Genomic DNA, 16,684 nt, shown 5'->3' with positions numbered 1-16,684 from the left:
AAAATAAGATTCTGACGGCAAACAGAAGGTCAGCTGCCTGTCCTCCCATCCTTTTTGCCTTGTTTTTATTTATGTTACACTTTGAAATGGTCATATGACTGGTCAAAACAAATAAATTATTATTATTATTATGGACAACGCTGGCTCTGTGGCTTTGTTGTGTATTCGGGGCGAGAAGGGCGGAATATAAATGCTGTAAATAAATAAATAAAATAAATGTCTGTATCTTTGTTGTAAATTGCCCTGAGTTCCTTCTGGGAGATAGGGCAGTATATAAATAAATTATTATTATTATTATTATTAGAGGAAGAGGAGGTGTGAAGCTGCTGTGATTTTACTGATTGTTATTTGAATGTAAATTTTATTTTTTGTGTAATAATGTGTTTTTATATTGTTGTGTCTTGTATGTCTGTATCTTTGTTGTAAACTGCCCTGAGTCCCTTCTGGGAGATAGGGCGGTATATAAATAAATCTATTATTATTATTATTATTATTATTATTATTATTATTATTATTATTATTATTATTTTACTATGACATAGCAAACAAGATAGACATGCTGGATTTATTATTATTATTATTATTATTATTAGAGGAAGAGGAGGAGGGGGTGTATAGCTGCTGTGATTTTACTGATTATTTGAATGTACATTTTATTTTTTGTGTAATAATATGTTTTTATATTGTTGTGTCTTGTATGTCTGTATCTTTGTTGTAAACTGCCCTGAGTCCCTTCTGGGGATAGGGCGGTATATAAATAAATTTATTATTATTATTATTATTATTATTATTATTATTATTATTATTATTATTATTTTACTATGACATAGCAAACAAGATAGACATGCTGGATTTATTATTATTATTATTATTATTATTATTATTATTATTTTACTATGACATAGCAAACAAGATAGACATGCTGGATTTATTATTATTATTATTATTATTATTATTATTATTATTATTATTATTATTATTATTATTATTAGAGGAAGAGGAGGAGGGGGTGTGTAGCTGCTGTGATTTTACTGATTATTTGAATGTACATTTTATTTTTTGTGTAATAATATGTTTTTATATTGTTGTGTCTTGTATGTCTGTATCTTTGTTGTAAACTGCCCTGAGTCCCTTCTGGGAGATAGGGCAGAATATAAATAAAGTATTATTATTATTATTTTATTATGACATGGCAAACAAGATAGACATGCTGGATTTATTATCATTATTATTATTAGAGGAAGGGGAAGAGGAAGAGGAGGTGTGAAGCTGCTGTGATTTTACTGATTGTTATTATAATGTAAATTTTATTTTTTGTGTAATAATGTGTATCTGGGAGATAGGGCGGTATATAAATAATAATAATTATTATTATTTTATTATGACACGGCAAACAAGATAGACATGCTGGATTTATTACAGTAGAGTCTCACTTATCCAACACTCACTTATCCAACGTTCTGGATTATCCAACGCATTTTTCTAGTCAATGTTTTCAATATATCGTGATATTTTGGTGCTAAATTCGTAAATACAGTAATTACTACATAGCATTACTGTGTAATGAACTACTTTTTCCGTCAAATTTGTTGTATAACATGATGTTTTGGTGCTTCATTTGTAAAATCATAACCTAATTTAATGTTTAATAGGCTTTTCCCTAATCTCTCCTTATTATCCAACATATTCACTTATCCAACGTTCTGCCGGCCCGTTTACGTTGGATAAGTGAGACTCTACTGTATTATTATTATTATTAGAAGAAGGGGAAGAGGAAGAGGAGGTGTGAAGCTGCTGTGATTTTACTGCTTGCTATTTTAATGTAAATTTTATTTTTTGTGTAATAATGTGTTTTTCTATTGTTGTGTCTTGTATGTCTGTATCTTTCTTATAAACCGTCCTGAGTCCCTTCTGGGAGATAGGGCGGTATATAAATAAAGTACTATTCTTATTATTATAAGAGGAAGAGGAGGACGGTGTGTGTTCCTGACCTCGAGCTGCCTGCTGGCCACCAGGAAGATGCGTGCGTGGAGCTCCTTCCATCGGCTCTCGGTCCAGGTGGAGAACTCCTGCGAGGCCCAGTCCTGCAGCTCAAAGGCCGGGGACGAGGCCACCGACAGACGCACCGCCGAGCGCACGCACCACGGGGAGCGCTTCCCGGAAGAGGAGGCGTTGCTCGGCCACAGCGGGCCCTGCGCCCAGTAATACTCGTACAGCTGCACAGGAGGAGGAGGAAGAGCATTAAGAGCACAATAATAATAATAATAATAGCATAATAATAATAATAATTGATCATATCCTTAGCTGCTGTAAGAAAATTGCACAGACAGACTACAAACAGAGGCACAACTCTGTGGCCCAAATGATCCATTGGAAATTATGCCTCAAGATCCACCTCCCAGCAGCAAAGAACTGGTGGGATCACAAACCTGCAAAATTATCGGAAAATGAGCACGCAAAGATACTGTGGGACTTCCGTATCCAGACTGACAAAGTTCTGGAACACAACACACCAGACATCACAGTTGTGGAAAAGAAAAAGGTTTGGATCATGGACGTCGCCATCCCAGGTGACAGTCGCATTGACGAAAAACAACAGGAAAAACTCAGCCGCTCTCAGGACCTCAAGATTGAACTTCAAAGACTCTGGCAGAAACCAGTGCAGGTGGTCCCGGTGGTGATGGGCACACTGGGTGCCGTGCCAAAAGATCTCAGCCGGCATTTGGAAACAATGGACATTGACAAAATCACGATCTGCCAACTGCAAAAGGCCACTCGACTGGGATCTGCACGCATCATCCGAAAATACATCACACAGTCCTAGACACTTGGGAAGTGTTCGACTTGTGATTTTGCAAAATGAAATCCAGCATATCTATCTTGTTTGCTGTGTCATAAAATAATAATAATAATAATAATAATAATAATAATAAATCACACAGTCCTAGACACTTGGGAAGTGTTCGACTTGTGATTTTGTGATATGAAATCCAGCATATCTATCTTGTTTGCTGTGTCATAAAATATAATAATAATAATAATAATAATAATAATAAATACATCACACAGTCCTAGACACTTGGGAAGTGTTCGACTTGTGATTTCGTGATATGAAATCCAGCATATCTATCTTGTTTGCTGTGTCATAAAATAAAAATAATAATAAGACTCAAAGATATAATAATAGGAAGCCAAGCTGGTGGAATTAGGAATAATCATAATAATAATCACAACAACAATAATAGAGACTAAGGAATAACAGCTGCAGAGGAAGAAGAGCATCAATGTCATTAATGGCGTCATCAAAGAGGACAACAACAACAATAACAAATAATAAAACTTTATTTATACCCCACCCTCTCTCCCTGGAGGGCGGGATAATAATAGATATTATAATATTAATAATATTATGATTATAATAGATATTATACTATTACAATATTATAATATTATTAATATTACATTATAATAATAATAGAAATTATAATATTACAATATAGTGTTATAGTACAATATAGTAATATATAATGCTTATATTGTGCTATATGAATAATATAATATCTTGTATGTACAACATAATATATTGTATGTATAATAATAGATATTATAATATTACAATATTATATTATTAATATCATTATAATAATAGATATTATAACATTACAATATAGTGTTATAGTACAATATATTAATATATAATGCTTATATTATGCTATACGAATAATATAATATATTGTATGTATAATAATAGATATTATAATATTACAATATTATATTATCAATATTATAATAATAGGTATTATAATAGATATTATAACATTACAATATCGTGTTATAGTACAGTACAGTAATATATCATGCTTATATTGTGCTATATGAATAATAAAATAATATATATGTACATATAATTTGTAAGCTGCCCTGAGTCCCCTTCGGGGTAAGCAGGGCGGGATATAAATGTCACCAACAAACAAACAAATAAATAAATAAAAATATACTATAATAAAATAATCAATACAGTAGAGTCTCACTTATCCAACACTCACTTATCCAACGTTCTGGATTATCCAACGCATTTTTGTAGTCAATGTTTTCAATACATCATGATATTTTGGTGCTAAATTCAAAAATACAGTAATTACTACATAGCATTACTGCGTATTGAACTACTTTTTCTGCCAAATTTGTTGTATAACCTGATGTTTTGGTGCTTAATATGTAAAATCATAACTTAATTTGATGTTTAATAGGCTTTTCCTTAATGCCTCCCTATTATCCAACATATTCGCTTATCCAACATTCTGCTGGCCCGTTTATGTTGGATAAGTGAGACTCTACTGTATAATAATAAAAATAAAACAATAATATGATATAAGGAAAAATAATAATATAATAAAATACGCATAATACTAATACTACTAATAATAATAATCCTAGACCCTTGGGAAGTGTTTGACTTGTGATTTTGTGATACGAAATCCAGCATATCTATCTTGTTTGCTGTGTCATAATAAAATAATAATAATAATAGACACTTGGGAAGTGTTCGACTTGTGATTTTGTGATATGAAATCCAGCATATCTATCTTGTTTGCTGTGTCATACAATAAAATAATAATAATAATAGTCATCATCATCCTCATCATATACTCACATCTGCATTAGGGCTCCTTCCCAGGTTTTGGCACTGCTCCTTGGTGACGCTCTCGTTCATCCGCGTGCCGGTCAAGTTGGCCAGGACGGCCTGGACCACGAGGGTGGTGTTGACCGGGCTGGAGACGGCAATGTAGTACTGCAAAGGCTCATCACCTACAAGGAAGGAAGGAGATGCTCAACGGTCAGCAAAGAGGCCGGAGGGTCAGCACGGAGGGAGGAGACCCCTGTTTCTTGCCCCATCCTCACCCAGATAAGCCTGGACCTCGGGCTTCACGATGGCCTGGAACCAGGAGTTGTTGGCCTTCACCAGGAAGCCATAGAGCAGCCGCGTGACCTGAGGAAAGGAGGAACGAAGAAGAGAAGGAGAGGGAGGAGAAGAAGAAGAAGAGAGGGTCAGAGGAGGGGGGAAGCCAGATGGGGGTCTCTCAGTGGTTCTAGAACAGGGGTCTTCAAACTTTTAAAGCAGAGGGCCGGTCCACAATCCTTCATAGAATCATAGAATCATAGAATAGTAGAGTTGGAAGAGACCACATGGGCCATCTAGTCCAACCCCCTGCTAAGAAGCAGGAAATCGCATTCAAAGCACCCCTGACAGATGGCCATCCAGCCTCTGCGTAAAAGCCTCCAAAGAAGGAGCCTCCACCGCACTCTGTGGCAGAGAGTTCCACTGTCGAACAGCCCTCACAGTGAGGAAGTTCTTCCTGATGTTCAGGTGGAATCTCCTTCCTTTCCTGTCGTTTGAAGCCATTGTTCCCTTGTGTCCTAGTCTGCAGGGCAGCAGAAAATAAGCTTGCTCCCTCTTCCCTATGACTTCACGTATTTGTACATGGCCCTCATCATGTCTCCTCTCAGCCTTCTCTTCTGCAGGCTAAACATGCCCAGCTCTTTAAGCCTCTCCTCATAGGGCTTGTTCTCCAGACCCTTCATCATTTTAGTCACCCTCCTCTGGACGCTTTCCAGCTTGTCAACATCTCCCTTCAACTGTGGTGCCCAAAATTGGACACAGTGTGATTCCAGGTGTGGTCTGACCAAGGCAGAAGAGAATAAGGGGGAGCAGGACTTCCCTGGATCTAGACGTTATTCCCCTATTGATGAGGCCAGAATCCCATTGGCTTTTTTAGCAGCCGCATCACATTGTTGGCTCATGTTTAACTTGTTCCCCACGAGGACTCCAAGGTCTTTTTCGCACACACTGCTGTCAAGCCAGGCATCGTCCCCCATTCTGTCTCTTTGATTTCCATTTTTTCTGCCGAAGTGAAGCATCTTGCATTTGTCCCTGTTGAACTTCATTTTGTTAGTTTCGGCCCATCTCTCTAGTCTGCTTGTGGCACTCCACTTGTCACTTCTTTCCATGATGAAGACGACGCATTGGTGAGAATCACCCTTTGGGTTCGTTCGCTTGGCCAATGACAGATCCACCTAACCGTAGTTTTGTCTAGCCCACATTTTACTAGTTTCCTTGCCAGAAGGTCGTGGGGGACTTTGTCGAAGGCCTTCCTGAAATCCAGGTAGGCTACATCCACAGCATTCCCTGTATCGACCCAACTCAGACTGTGGAGGGGCCGAATTATCATTTGGAAAAAAACCCGGACAAATTCCTATGCACACTGCACATGTCTTATTTGTAGTGCAAAACAACAACAACAATGAAAGAACAATACAATATTTAAAAATGAAAACAACTGTAACCAACATAAACCTATCAGGATTTCAATGGGAAGTGTGGGCCGGCTTCTGGCCAATGAGATAGTCAGGTTAATTAGGATTGTTGTTGTTGTGTGCCTTCAAGTCATTTCAGACTATGGGTGAGCCTAAATCTAAAATTGTTTATTTAGTCATTCACTACATTTATTTATTACATTTATATCCCGCCCTTCTCACTCCAAAGGGGACTCAGAGCAGTTGTGTGTACATACAATATATTATATTATTAGCATAGCACAATTATATATTACTATATTGAACTATACCACTATACTGTAATATTATAGGTAATATATAACATATAATTAATATTATTATATGGTATTATTATTAGTATTATATTGTATCACATTGACATATTATTATCAGTATTATATGTATATACAATATATTATATTATTAGCATTGCACAATATTAGCATTATATATTACTATATTGAACTATACCACTATACTGTAATATTATATGTTATATATAACATATAATTAATATTATTATATGGTATTATTATTAGTTTTATATTGTATAAAATGATAATATTATTATCAATGTCATATGTATATACAATATATTATATTATTAAAACTGATATAAAAATATTATATTATAAATGAGGGCGGGGGCCAGGTAAATTACCTTGGAGGGCCGCATCCGGCCCCCAGGCCTTAGTTTGGGGACCCCTGTTCTAGAAGGTCCAGGAGGGCCTTTATCACCCGGTCTCGGCCACTGATTGAGGTTCTGGGCTTTCACCTGCCACTTTTGGACTCTTGCTTGCTGAGGTGTTCCTGAGAGTATCTCTGTAGATCTTAGAAATCCATTTCTTGATTACAGTTAAGATGGCTGTGATTAGTCACTCCTACTGCGCCTCCCTTATGCCGGCGAAGACGGGGCCAAAGGAATTATTTCAAAAGCACTTTAAGTTCCCAAATAACTTTTCCAAAGTTATTTAATGGTTATATTATAGTGAAAATTAAACTGGCCTTTGGGACTCCCTTCCACAACTCTACAATTCTGTGAAAGGTGATTCAAAGTGCATTATTATAATTAAATGTGTTATCACTGCTGCTAAACAAATTATTGTTTGTATTTTATTATTAGTATTAAAATTATTGTATGTATTAATATTAAATGTATCATATGTATTGTTAAATTTATGATATGTAGTATTAATATTAAATATATCTTATGTAGTATTAATATTAAATGTATTAAATGCATTATTATAATATTAAAATTATTATATGTATTAATATTAAATGTATCATATGTATTGTTAAATTTATTGTATGTAGTATTAATATTAAATATATCTTATGTAGTATTAATATTAAATGTATTAAATGCATTATTATAATATTAAAATTATTATATGTATTAATATTAAATGTATCATATGTATTGTTAAATTTATTGTATGTAGTATTAATATTAAATATATCTTATGTAGTATTAATATTAAATGTATTAAATGCATTATTATAATATTAAAATTATTATATGTATTAATATTAAATGTATCATATGTATTGTTAAATTTATTATATGTAGTATTAATATTAAATATATCTTATGTAGTCTTAATATTAAATGTATTAAATGCATTATTATAATATTAAAATTATTATATGTATTAATATTAAATGTATCATATGTATTGTTAAATTTATTGTATGTAGTATTAATATTAAATATATCTTATGTAGTATTAATATTAAATGTATTAAATGCATTATTATAATATTAAAATTATTATATGTATTAATATTAAATGTATCATATGTATTGTTAAATTTATTATATGTAGTATTAATATTAAATATATCTTATGTAGTATTAATATTAAATGTATCAAATGCATTATTATAATATTAAAATTATTATATGTATTAAAATTAAATGTAAGCCGAGGGAACTTAAAGTGCTTTTGAAATAATTCCTTTGGCCCCTTCTTCGCCGGCATAAGGGAGGCACAGTAGGCGTGACTAATCACAGCCATCTTAACTGTAATCAAGAAACGGATTTCTAAGATCTACAGAGATACTCACAATAACACCTCAGTAAGCAAGAGTCCAAAAGTGGCAGGCAAAAACATAGAACCTCAATCAGTGGCCGAGACTGGGTGAGAAAGTTCCTCCTGGGCGACTTGGATGGCGCAGAACAAGCTTCTGAAGTGAAGCGGGCACAACACGGACCCCAACACAACACGCGTGTGTAGGCATGTAGGCGCTTGCTCACCGTCTCGGGGTCGGCCTGCATCGCCAAGGCGTCAGCATTGCTTCCACCGGCCAAGAGGAACAGGGACCGGGCCACCACCGTGGACACTTCCGCCAGAGACTGCAGATAATAATAATAATAATAATAATAATTGTACATTTAATAATAATACATTTTATATTAATAGATTTAATATTAATAATAATGAATTTAATAATACCAGTACATGTAAAAATAACAATCCATAAAATAATACATTTATAATAACAATACATGTATTAATAATACTATATATAATACATTTAATATTAATAACAATACATATAAGGCATTTAATAATAATACATTCAATATTAATACTACATATAATACATTTAATAACAATACTCGTAATACATGTAATATTAATACATTTAATATTAATAATAAATTTAGTATTGAAAATACAAATAATAAATTTGATAAAATTGTATTTAATAGCAAATTTAATATTAATACTACAAATGATATATTTAATGTTAATACTACGTATAATAAATTTAATAATACATATAATAATACATTTAATTTTAATACATATAATAATTTTAATGTTATAATAATGCATTTAATACATTTAATACTAATACTACATATATTTAATATTAATGCTACGTATAATAAATTTAATAATACATATGATACATTTAATTTTAATACATATCATTTTAATATTATAATAATGCATTTAATAAATTTAATATTAATACTACATATTATATATTTCATATTAATACTACGTATAATAAATTTTATAATACATATAATAAAACATTTAATTTTAATACATATAATTTTAATATTATAATAATGCATTTAATACTAATACTACATATGATATATTTAATATTAATGCAACATACAATAAATTTAATTCTGATAATAAATAAAATACAAACAATAATTCGTTTAGCAGCAATGATAACACATTTAATTATAATAATGCAAATAACAATAATAAGGGAGGAAGAAATGAGAGTCAGGCCTCCATTGAGATGGAAAAGGTCAGCTCCGCCCCCAAAGGGATTCCCCAGGAGGAGGCGATGATGTCATTACTGGTGTATCTCCATGGCAACCGGGCTCCCAAGAGGAGTCACCCCCCCTCCCTTGGCAGGAAAAGGGACAGATGGGAAGAAATCGTAATAATAGAGAAGGGGACGTGGAAGTCAGGTTGAAAGAGGTGACAGGAGGATGTTCTTATTAGGTTTCCACAAAGGAGACTCAAGGAGATGTATTCTTTTTATTTTATCGTTTTTTAAATTATTATTATATTTATTTATACCTCAACTTTTCTCTCCACAAGGAGACCCAAAAATGCATTTATGATCATAATGATGACGATTATGATTAATATTATTATGTTTATTTTCATCCTGCTTTTTCTCTCTACAAGGAGACCTAAAATGCATTTATGATTATTATTTTGTTTATTTACACCCTACTTTTTCTCTGCAAAAGGAGATCCAAAAATGCATTGACGATGATGATGATTGTTTATTTACACCCTGCTTTTTCTCTCCACAAGGAGACCCAAAGAGACTATTACTATTATTATTATGTTTATTTACACCCTGCTTTTTCTCTCCACAAGGAGACCCAAAGAGACTATTACTATTATTATTATGTTTATTTACACCCTGCTTTTTCACTTATTATTATTATTATTGTTGTTGTTTATTTACATCCTGCTTTTTCACTATTATTATGTTTATTTACACCCTGCCTTTTCACTTATTATTATTGTTATGTTTATTTACACTCTGCTTTTTCACTTATTATTATTATGTTTATTTACACCCTGCTTTTTCACTTATTATGATTATTACTATGTTTATTTACACCCTACTATTATTATTATGATGTTTATTTACACACTGCTTTTTCACATTATTATTATTATTATTATTATTATTATTATTATTATTATTATTATGTTTATTTGCACCCTGCTTTTTCTCTTATTATTATGATGATGTTTATTTACGCCCTGCTTTTTCACTTATTATTATTATGTTTATTTATACCCTGCTTTTTCACTTACCGGTATTATTATTATTATGTTTATTTACGCCCTGCTTTTTCACTTATTATTATTAATATGTTTATTTACACCACGTTTAACTCCACAAGGACAAAGTGTCTATTATTATTATTATTATTATTATTATTATTATTATTATTATTATTATGCAAAGGCTAGGTGGCCCTCTGTTGGGAGGTATCTAATGGTGTCCTTCCTGCCAGGGGACCCCTGCCCATACCTTGGCGACGTCGGTCACGTGGTTGAGCTCCTCCTCGGGCGTCAGGCCCTCGGGATACTGCAGGCGGATGTTCTCGGCCGTGTCGTAGATGCTCTGGAAATACCTGCGAAAAATGGAAAACAGGGAAAAGAACTTAAAAGGGGGGAAAAACAAGACCGGGATCCACACCTGCTAATCTATCAGGCTGGGTGGCCATCTGCCGGGAGGGATCGGATGGTGCCTTCCTGAAGTGGGTTAGTCTGGATGTCCTCTGGGGGTCCCTTCCTGCTCTAGGGTCTTCTTATTCTAACGTCCTAGTTGAAGGTCTATGAAGCTGGACAGCCGTCTGTCAGGAGGGTTCTGGTGCCTGAAGGGGGTCGGTCTAGATGTCCTTTGGGGGTCCCTTCCCACTCTAGGCTCCTATGATAGATATACCATAGAATACAGTCTATCTATGTTATCTATGGATGGATGACCATCTGTTGGGAGGGATCAGATGGTGTCTTCCCTGCATTAAAGGGGTTGGACTGGGTGGCCCCTGGGGGTCCCTTCCAACTCTAGGATTATCTGATCGATACAGCATAGAATATAGTCTATCTCTATGTTATCTATGGATGGATGGCTATCTGTCAGGAGGGATTGGAAAGTGTCTTCCCTGCATCAAGAGTTGGTCTGGATGTCCTCTTGGGGGATTCTCTTATTCTCTAGCCCTATTCCCCCATGGACGGCCATCTGTCGGGAGGGTTTTGATGGATGAAAGGGGTCAGTCTAGATGTCCTCACCGGTTGTGAAACGTGGTCTGGTGGTCGGCTAGGACGACCCCAGGGATGGGCCGGGCCCTCAGGAAGCGCTGGAAGGAAGAAGGCGGCAGGGGCTGCGTCAGGCCGATCTCGCGCAGAGAAAGTGGGGTGCCCACGCTCATGTTCTTCAGCGCCCCCAACATCGTCTGGATGGACCCCTGCGGAAAGAAGGACATCACCATCATCATCATCATTAATATTATATTTAGATGGCTGCCTAATCTGCCATGAGCATATAATAATAATAATAATAATAATAATAATAATAATAATAATAATAATAATATTCTACAGAGCAGAAAGGATGGGACAGTCTGACACAAGCAACTTTTTATTATTATCATTATATTGTTGTTGTATTATTATTATTATTATTATTGTATGACACAGCAAACAAAATAGATATGCTGGATTTCGTATCACAAAACCACAAGTCGAACACTTCCCAAGTGTCTAGGACATTATTATTATTATTATTATTTTATTATGACACAGCAAACAAGATAGATATGCTGGATTTCGTATCACAAAACCACAAGTCGAACACTTCCCAAGTGTCTAGGACTGTGTGATGTATTTTCGGATGATGCGCGCAGATCCCAGTAGGGTGGCCTTTTGCAGTTGGCAAAATTATTATTTTTATTTATTATTATTATTATTATTATTATTATTATTATTATTATTATTCTACAGAGCAGAAAAAAATGAGGCAGTCTGCCACAAACGACTTTTTATTATTACCATTTTGTTGTATTATTATGATTATTATTATTATTATTATTCTACAGAGCAGAAAGGATGGGGCAGTCTGCCACAAGTGACTTTTTATTATTACCATTATATTGTTGTTGTAGTAGTAGTATTTGTATAGCTGCCTACGGACCAGGAAGGATGGGAGTGTCTGCCACAAGCTTGGTTTTATTATTTTTATTATTATTCTACAGAGCAGAAAGGACGGGGCAGTCTGCCACAAGCGACTTTTATTACCATTATATTGTTGTTGTTTTTGTTGTAGCATTTGGATAGCTGTCTACGGACCAGGAAGCATGGGAGTGTCTGACACAAGCTTGGCTTTATTATTATTATTATTATTCTACAGAGCAGAAAGGATGGGGCAGTCTGCCACAAGCGATTTTTATCACCATTATATTCTTGTTGTTTTTGTTGTAGCATTTGGATAGCTGCCTACGGACAAGGAAGGATGGGAGTGTCTGACACAAGCTTGACTTTATTATTATTATTATTATTATTATTGTTATTCTACAGAACAGAAAGGATGGGACAGTCTGACACAAGTGACTTTTTATTATTACCATTATATTATTGTTGTTGTAGCATATGGATAGCTGCCTACAGACCAGGAAGGATGGGAGTGTCTGACACAAGCTTGACTTTATTATTATTATTATTATTATTATTATTATTATTATTATTATTATTATTATTATTCTTCTGTGGAGCAGCAGAGGCTGTACCTGGAGGGATTGGTTCCTCTGTGAGACGGGGTCCGTGTGCATCCAGAGGTCGGAACCATTCCGAAGCGCCACCTGAAAGGAGAAAGGGATGCAGTTGAGGAATTAAACTATTTCATGTTATTGATGCCATTTGGCTCCATCACTGTCTACAATGGGACTTGAGACTCATGGATTGGAGTATATACATTACGCTTGTGCTACAAATTCGGAAGTTTCGGAAATGGTAAGAAAATCGGAAGTTTTGTAAGTCGGAAGGCATATCCGAAGCGTCTGAGTGGCCCGCACCAAACATTTTAGAATCGAAACTGACCCCATACTTTTCTGTTTTTGTTTTGTAAATCTCGGAAGGCTCCCAAAGTCAGACCGTTTCATATTCAATGCAAGGCAAGGAAGCAAAGCCAAGAGCTGCCTTAAGTACCTTACCATTCCTTTGTGAAATTAGCTGTGGGAAAAAGAAGGAGCAGTGCATTTTGAGAACAGCACAGAACTCTGGGAAACGTAGTTTGGGAAGGAAGGAGTCCTATGCCAAAGAATTCCAAAGGCCCTGCCCTAAACTACATTTCCCAGACTGCATCAGCATTGGAAAGCGACAATCAGCACCAACATATTTATTATTTTTAAAACTTGAAAATTTGCCAAAAATCCATGGATAAGTGAAACATTTTGAAATTTGGTGGACTAACAGTGGTAAATGTATTCTGGCATTGTAGCAAGTTTCACCCCAATAGCTTTAAAAATGAGGGAGATAGGAGTCCCTGAAGTCTCCCCAATTATAGTAATTTAATTATGCGCAATAATGCACAACTACAATTAAATAATGAATTTTTGAATAAGTATACTTTAGAAAGACTTCAGAAACAAAGCACCAACACCTCCCTGCAGTTTTGTAATGACTTCTGAACCATTTTAATAGATCGCACATCCCTAATATATATCGTTGGAGGCCATGGAGCAAAACCCCAGGAGATGCCAAGGATATAAGTATTATACTAATACAGTAATAATAATAATGGTAATCACCTGGCTGATCTCCAGGAAGGAGTGGATGTTGTCCAGTTTGATAGGGAACTTCCCGTTCTGCATGTCGTAGACCATCCGGGAGCTGCCGATGTAGTCAAAGGTCTCCTGAAACAGGAAACGCACAAAAAGAAATGCTTTAGAGTTGTTGTTCTATTCCAGAAACTTCATAGTTTTTTGGCTACAACAAACTCTGTTGAATGGTTGAGACTCGATGATGAGAGATTCATTGGAAAACTAGAGCCAAATGATGATGATGATAATAATAATAATAATAATTCCGAAAATACATCACACAGTCCTAGACACTTGGGAAGTGTTCGACTTGTGATTTTGTGATATGAAATCCAGCATATCTATCTTGTTTGCTGTGTCATAATAAAATAAAATAATAATAATAATAATAATAATAATAATAATAATAATAATAATGCTAAGCTTATGGCAGACGCTCGCATTCTTTCTGCTCTGTAGAATAATAATAATGGTAATAATAATAATAACAACAACAACAACAACAACACCTTTGACATCATCATCCAAACCCTGCTTTTCCTGTCACCATCTCCTTCTTCATCTTCATCTTCATTCGTATTTAAATCCTGCTTTTCCTATCACCATTTTCATCATCATTATATAAACCCTGTTTTTCATACCGTATCACCACCACCACCACCATCATCATCAAAACCCTGCTTTTTCCATCTTCTTCATCATCATCAGGATTTAAAATCTGCTTTTTCTATCATCATCATGATCAAAACCTTGCTTTTCCTATCACCATCTCCTTCTTCATCATCATTCGTATTTAAATCCTGCTTTTCCTATCACCATTTTCATCATCATTATATAAACCTTGTTTTTCATACCGTATCACCACCACCACCACCACCACCACCATCATCAAAACCCTGCTTTTTCCATCTTCTTCTTCATCATCAGGATTTAAAATCTGCTTTTTCTATCATCATCATGATCAAAACCTTGCTTTTCCTATCACCATCTCCTTCTTCATCATCATTCGTATTTAAATCCTGCTTTTCCTATCACCATTTTCATCATCATTATATAAACCCTGTTTTTCATACCGTATCACCACCACCACCACCATCATCATCAAAACCCTGCTTTTTCCATCTTCTTCTTCATCATCAGGATTTAAAATCTGCTTTTCCTATCATCATCATCAAGATCCTGCTTTTCCTATCACCATCTTCACCATCATCAGTATTTAAAATCTGCTTTTTCTATCATCATGATCAAGACCCTGCTTTTCCTATCACCATCTTCATCATCATCATCAGTATTTAAACTCTGCTTTTCCACCAGCATCAAAATGTATGGGTTCTGCAATAGTTCAACAGGTAACTCAGAGGCACATTTCCATCCCAAAGAGCCCCCCCCCCCCGCCCCCACATCGGCCCCAGATGGGAAGGAAAGCAAACTGCCTCTGGATGGAAAGAGAGGAGGAAAAAGATGATTAAAAATATATGATGGAAGCTTTGGAGCGAGAGGGAGGAAGGGGCCTTCCCGGCAGATGTGTCCAGACGCTCGGGGATGTGCATTCGGCAGCTGAGCCCCCCCCCCCCCCAAGGCAAGGCAATGCAAAATGTCCATGGCCCCCCTTGCAAAACGGCGGTGGGATCATCCTCGGTTCTTTCCCCAAAACAAAACGGTTTTGCCTGACGGAACCCTACAGAATGATCCTCAGGAAGGAAGGAGAGAAAGAAAGGATAGAAGTGAATAATAATAATAATAATAATAATTCACTGCACCCCCGCAGTGATGTTGACCGGAAGATCAGGTGGCAGAGGACTCTTACAAGTAAAACAAGCAGTCAAAGAAGAAGAACATGCCCTGGCAGAATATGTAAAGCAAAGTGAAGAACCTGCTTTGACTGAAGTCAAAAATCAGAAACTCCTCAAAGCACAGCAGACAAAAAACCAGTACAAGAAAACCGCACTACAAACTAGAGCTGACAGCTGGCACAACAAAACACTGCATGGAAAGTTCCTTGACAAAATTGAAGGAAAAGCTGAGAAGGAGAAGACCTGGCTGTGGCTCACGAATGGGACCCTGAAGAAGGAGACCGAAGGCCTGATCCTTGCAGCCCAGGAGCAAGACATCAGGACAAAGGCAATTCAGGCCAAGATCGAAAAATCAGCTGATGACCCAAAATGCAGACTGTGCAAGGAAACCGACGAAACCATGGATCATATTCTCAGTTGCTGTAAGAAAATTGCACAGACAGACTACAAACAGAGGCACAACTATGTGGCCCAAAGGATTCATTGGAACTTATGCCTCAAGTTCCACCTCCCAGCAGCAAAGAACTGGTGGGATCACAAACCTGCAAAAGTATTGGAAAATGAGCACACAAAGATACTGTGGGACTTCCGAATCCAGACTGACAAAGTTCTGGAACACAACACACCAGACATCACAGTTGTGGAAAAGAAAAAGGTTTGGATCATGGATGTCGCCATCCCAGGTGACAGTCGCATTGACGAAAAACAACAGGAAAAACTCAGCCGCTCT

General features: G+C 35.6%; 1 protein-coding gene across 1 annotated transcript in view; it reads right to left on the bottom strand.

Annotated features, from left to right (window-relative positions):
• Positions 1–16,684, bottom strand: part of ncstn (nicastrin) — a 31,123-nt gene that overhangs the window by 868 nt on the left and 13,571 nt on the right. The window contains exons 9-16 of the mRNA XM_062964755.1: positions 14,150–14,254; positions 13,130–13,201; positions 11,637–11,812; positions 10,876–10,978; positions 8,597–8,695; positions 4,903–4,990; positions 4,655–4,809; positions 1,992–2,216 (exon numbers count right to left, since the gene is read on the bottom strand). Of these exons, the coding sequence (XP_062820825.1) occupies positions 1,992–2,216; positions 4,655–4,809; positions 4,903–4,990; positions 8,597–8,695; positions 10,876–10,978; positions 11,637–11,812; positions 13,130–13,201; positions 14,150–14,254 (1,023 nt within the window). The remainder of the gene's footprint in view (positions 1–1,991; positions 2,217–4,654; positions 4,810–4,902; positions 4,991–8,596; positions 8,696–10,875; positions 10,979–11,636; positions 11,813–13,129; positions 13,202–14,149; positions 14,255–16,684) is intronic.

The sequence above is a fragment of the Anolis carolinensis genome, unplaced genomic scaffold (genome assembly GCF_035594765.1).
Source record: "Anolis carolinensis isolate JA03-04 unplaced genomic scaffold, rAnoCar3.1.pri scaffold_14, whole genome shotgun sequence".
NCBI classification, from domain to species: domain Eukaryota; kingdom Metazoa; phylum Chordata; class Lepidosauria; order Squamata; family Dactyloidae; genus Anolis; species Anolis carolinensis.
Note: the sequence above shows the minus strand (reverse complement) of the source record. Positions and strands in the feature narration are given on the sequence as shown.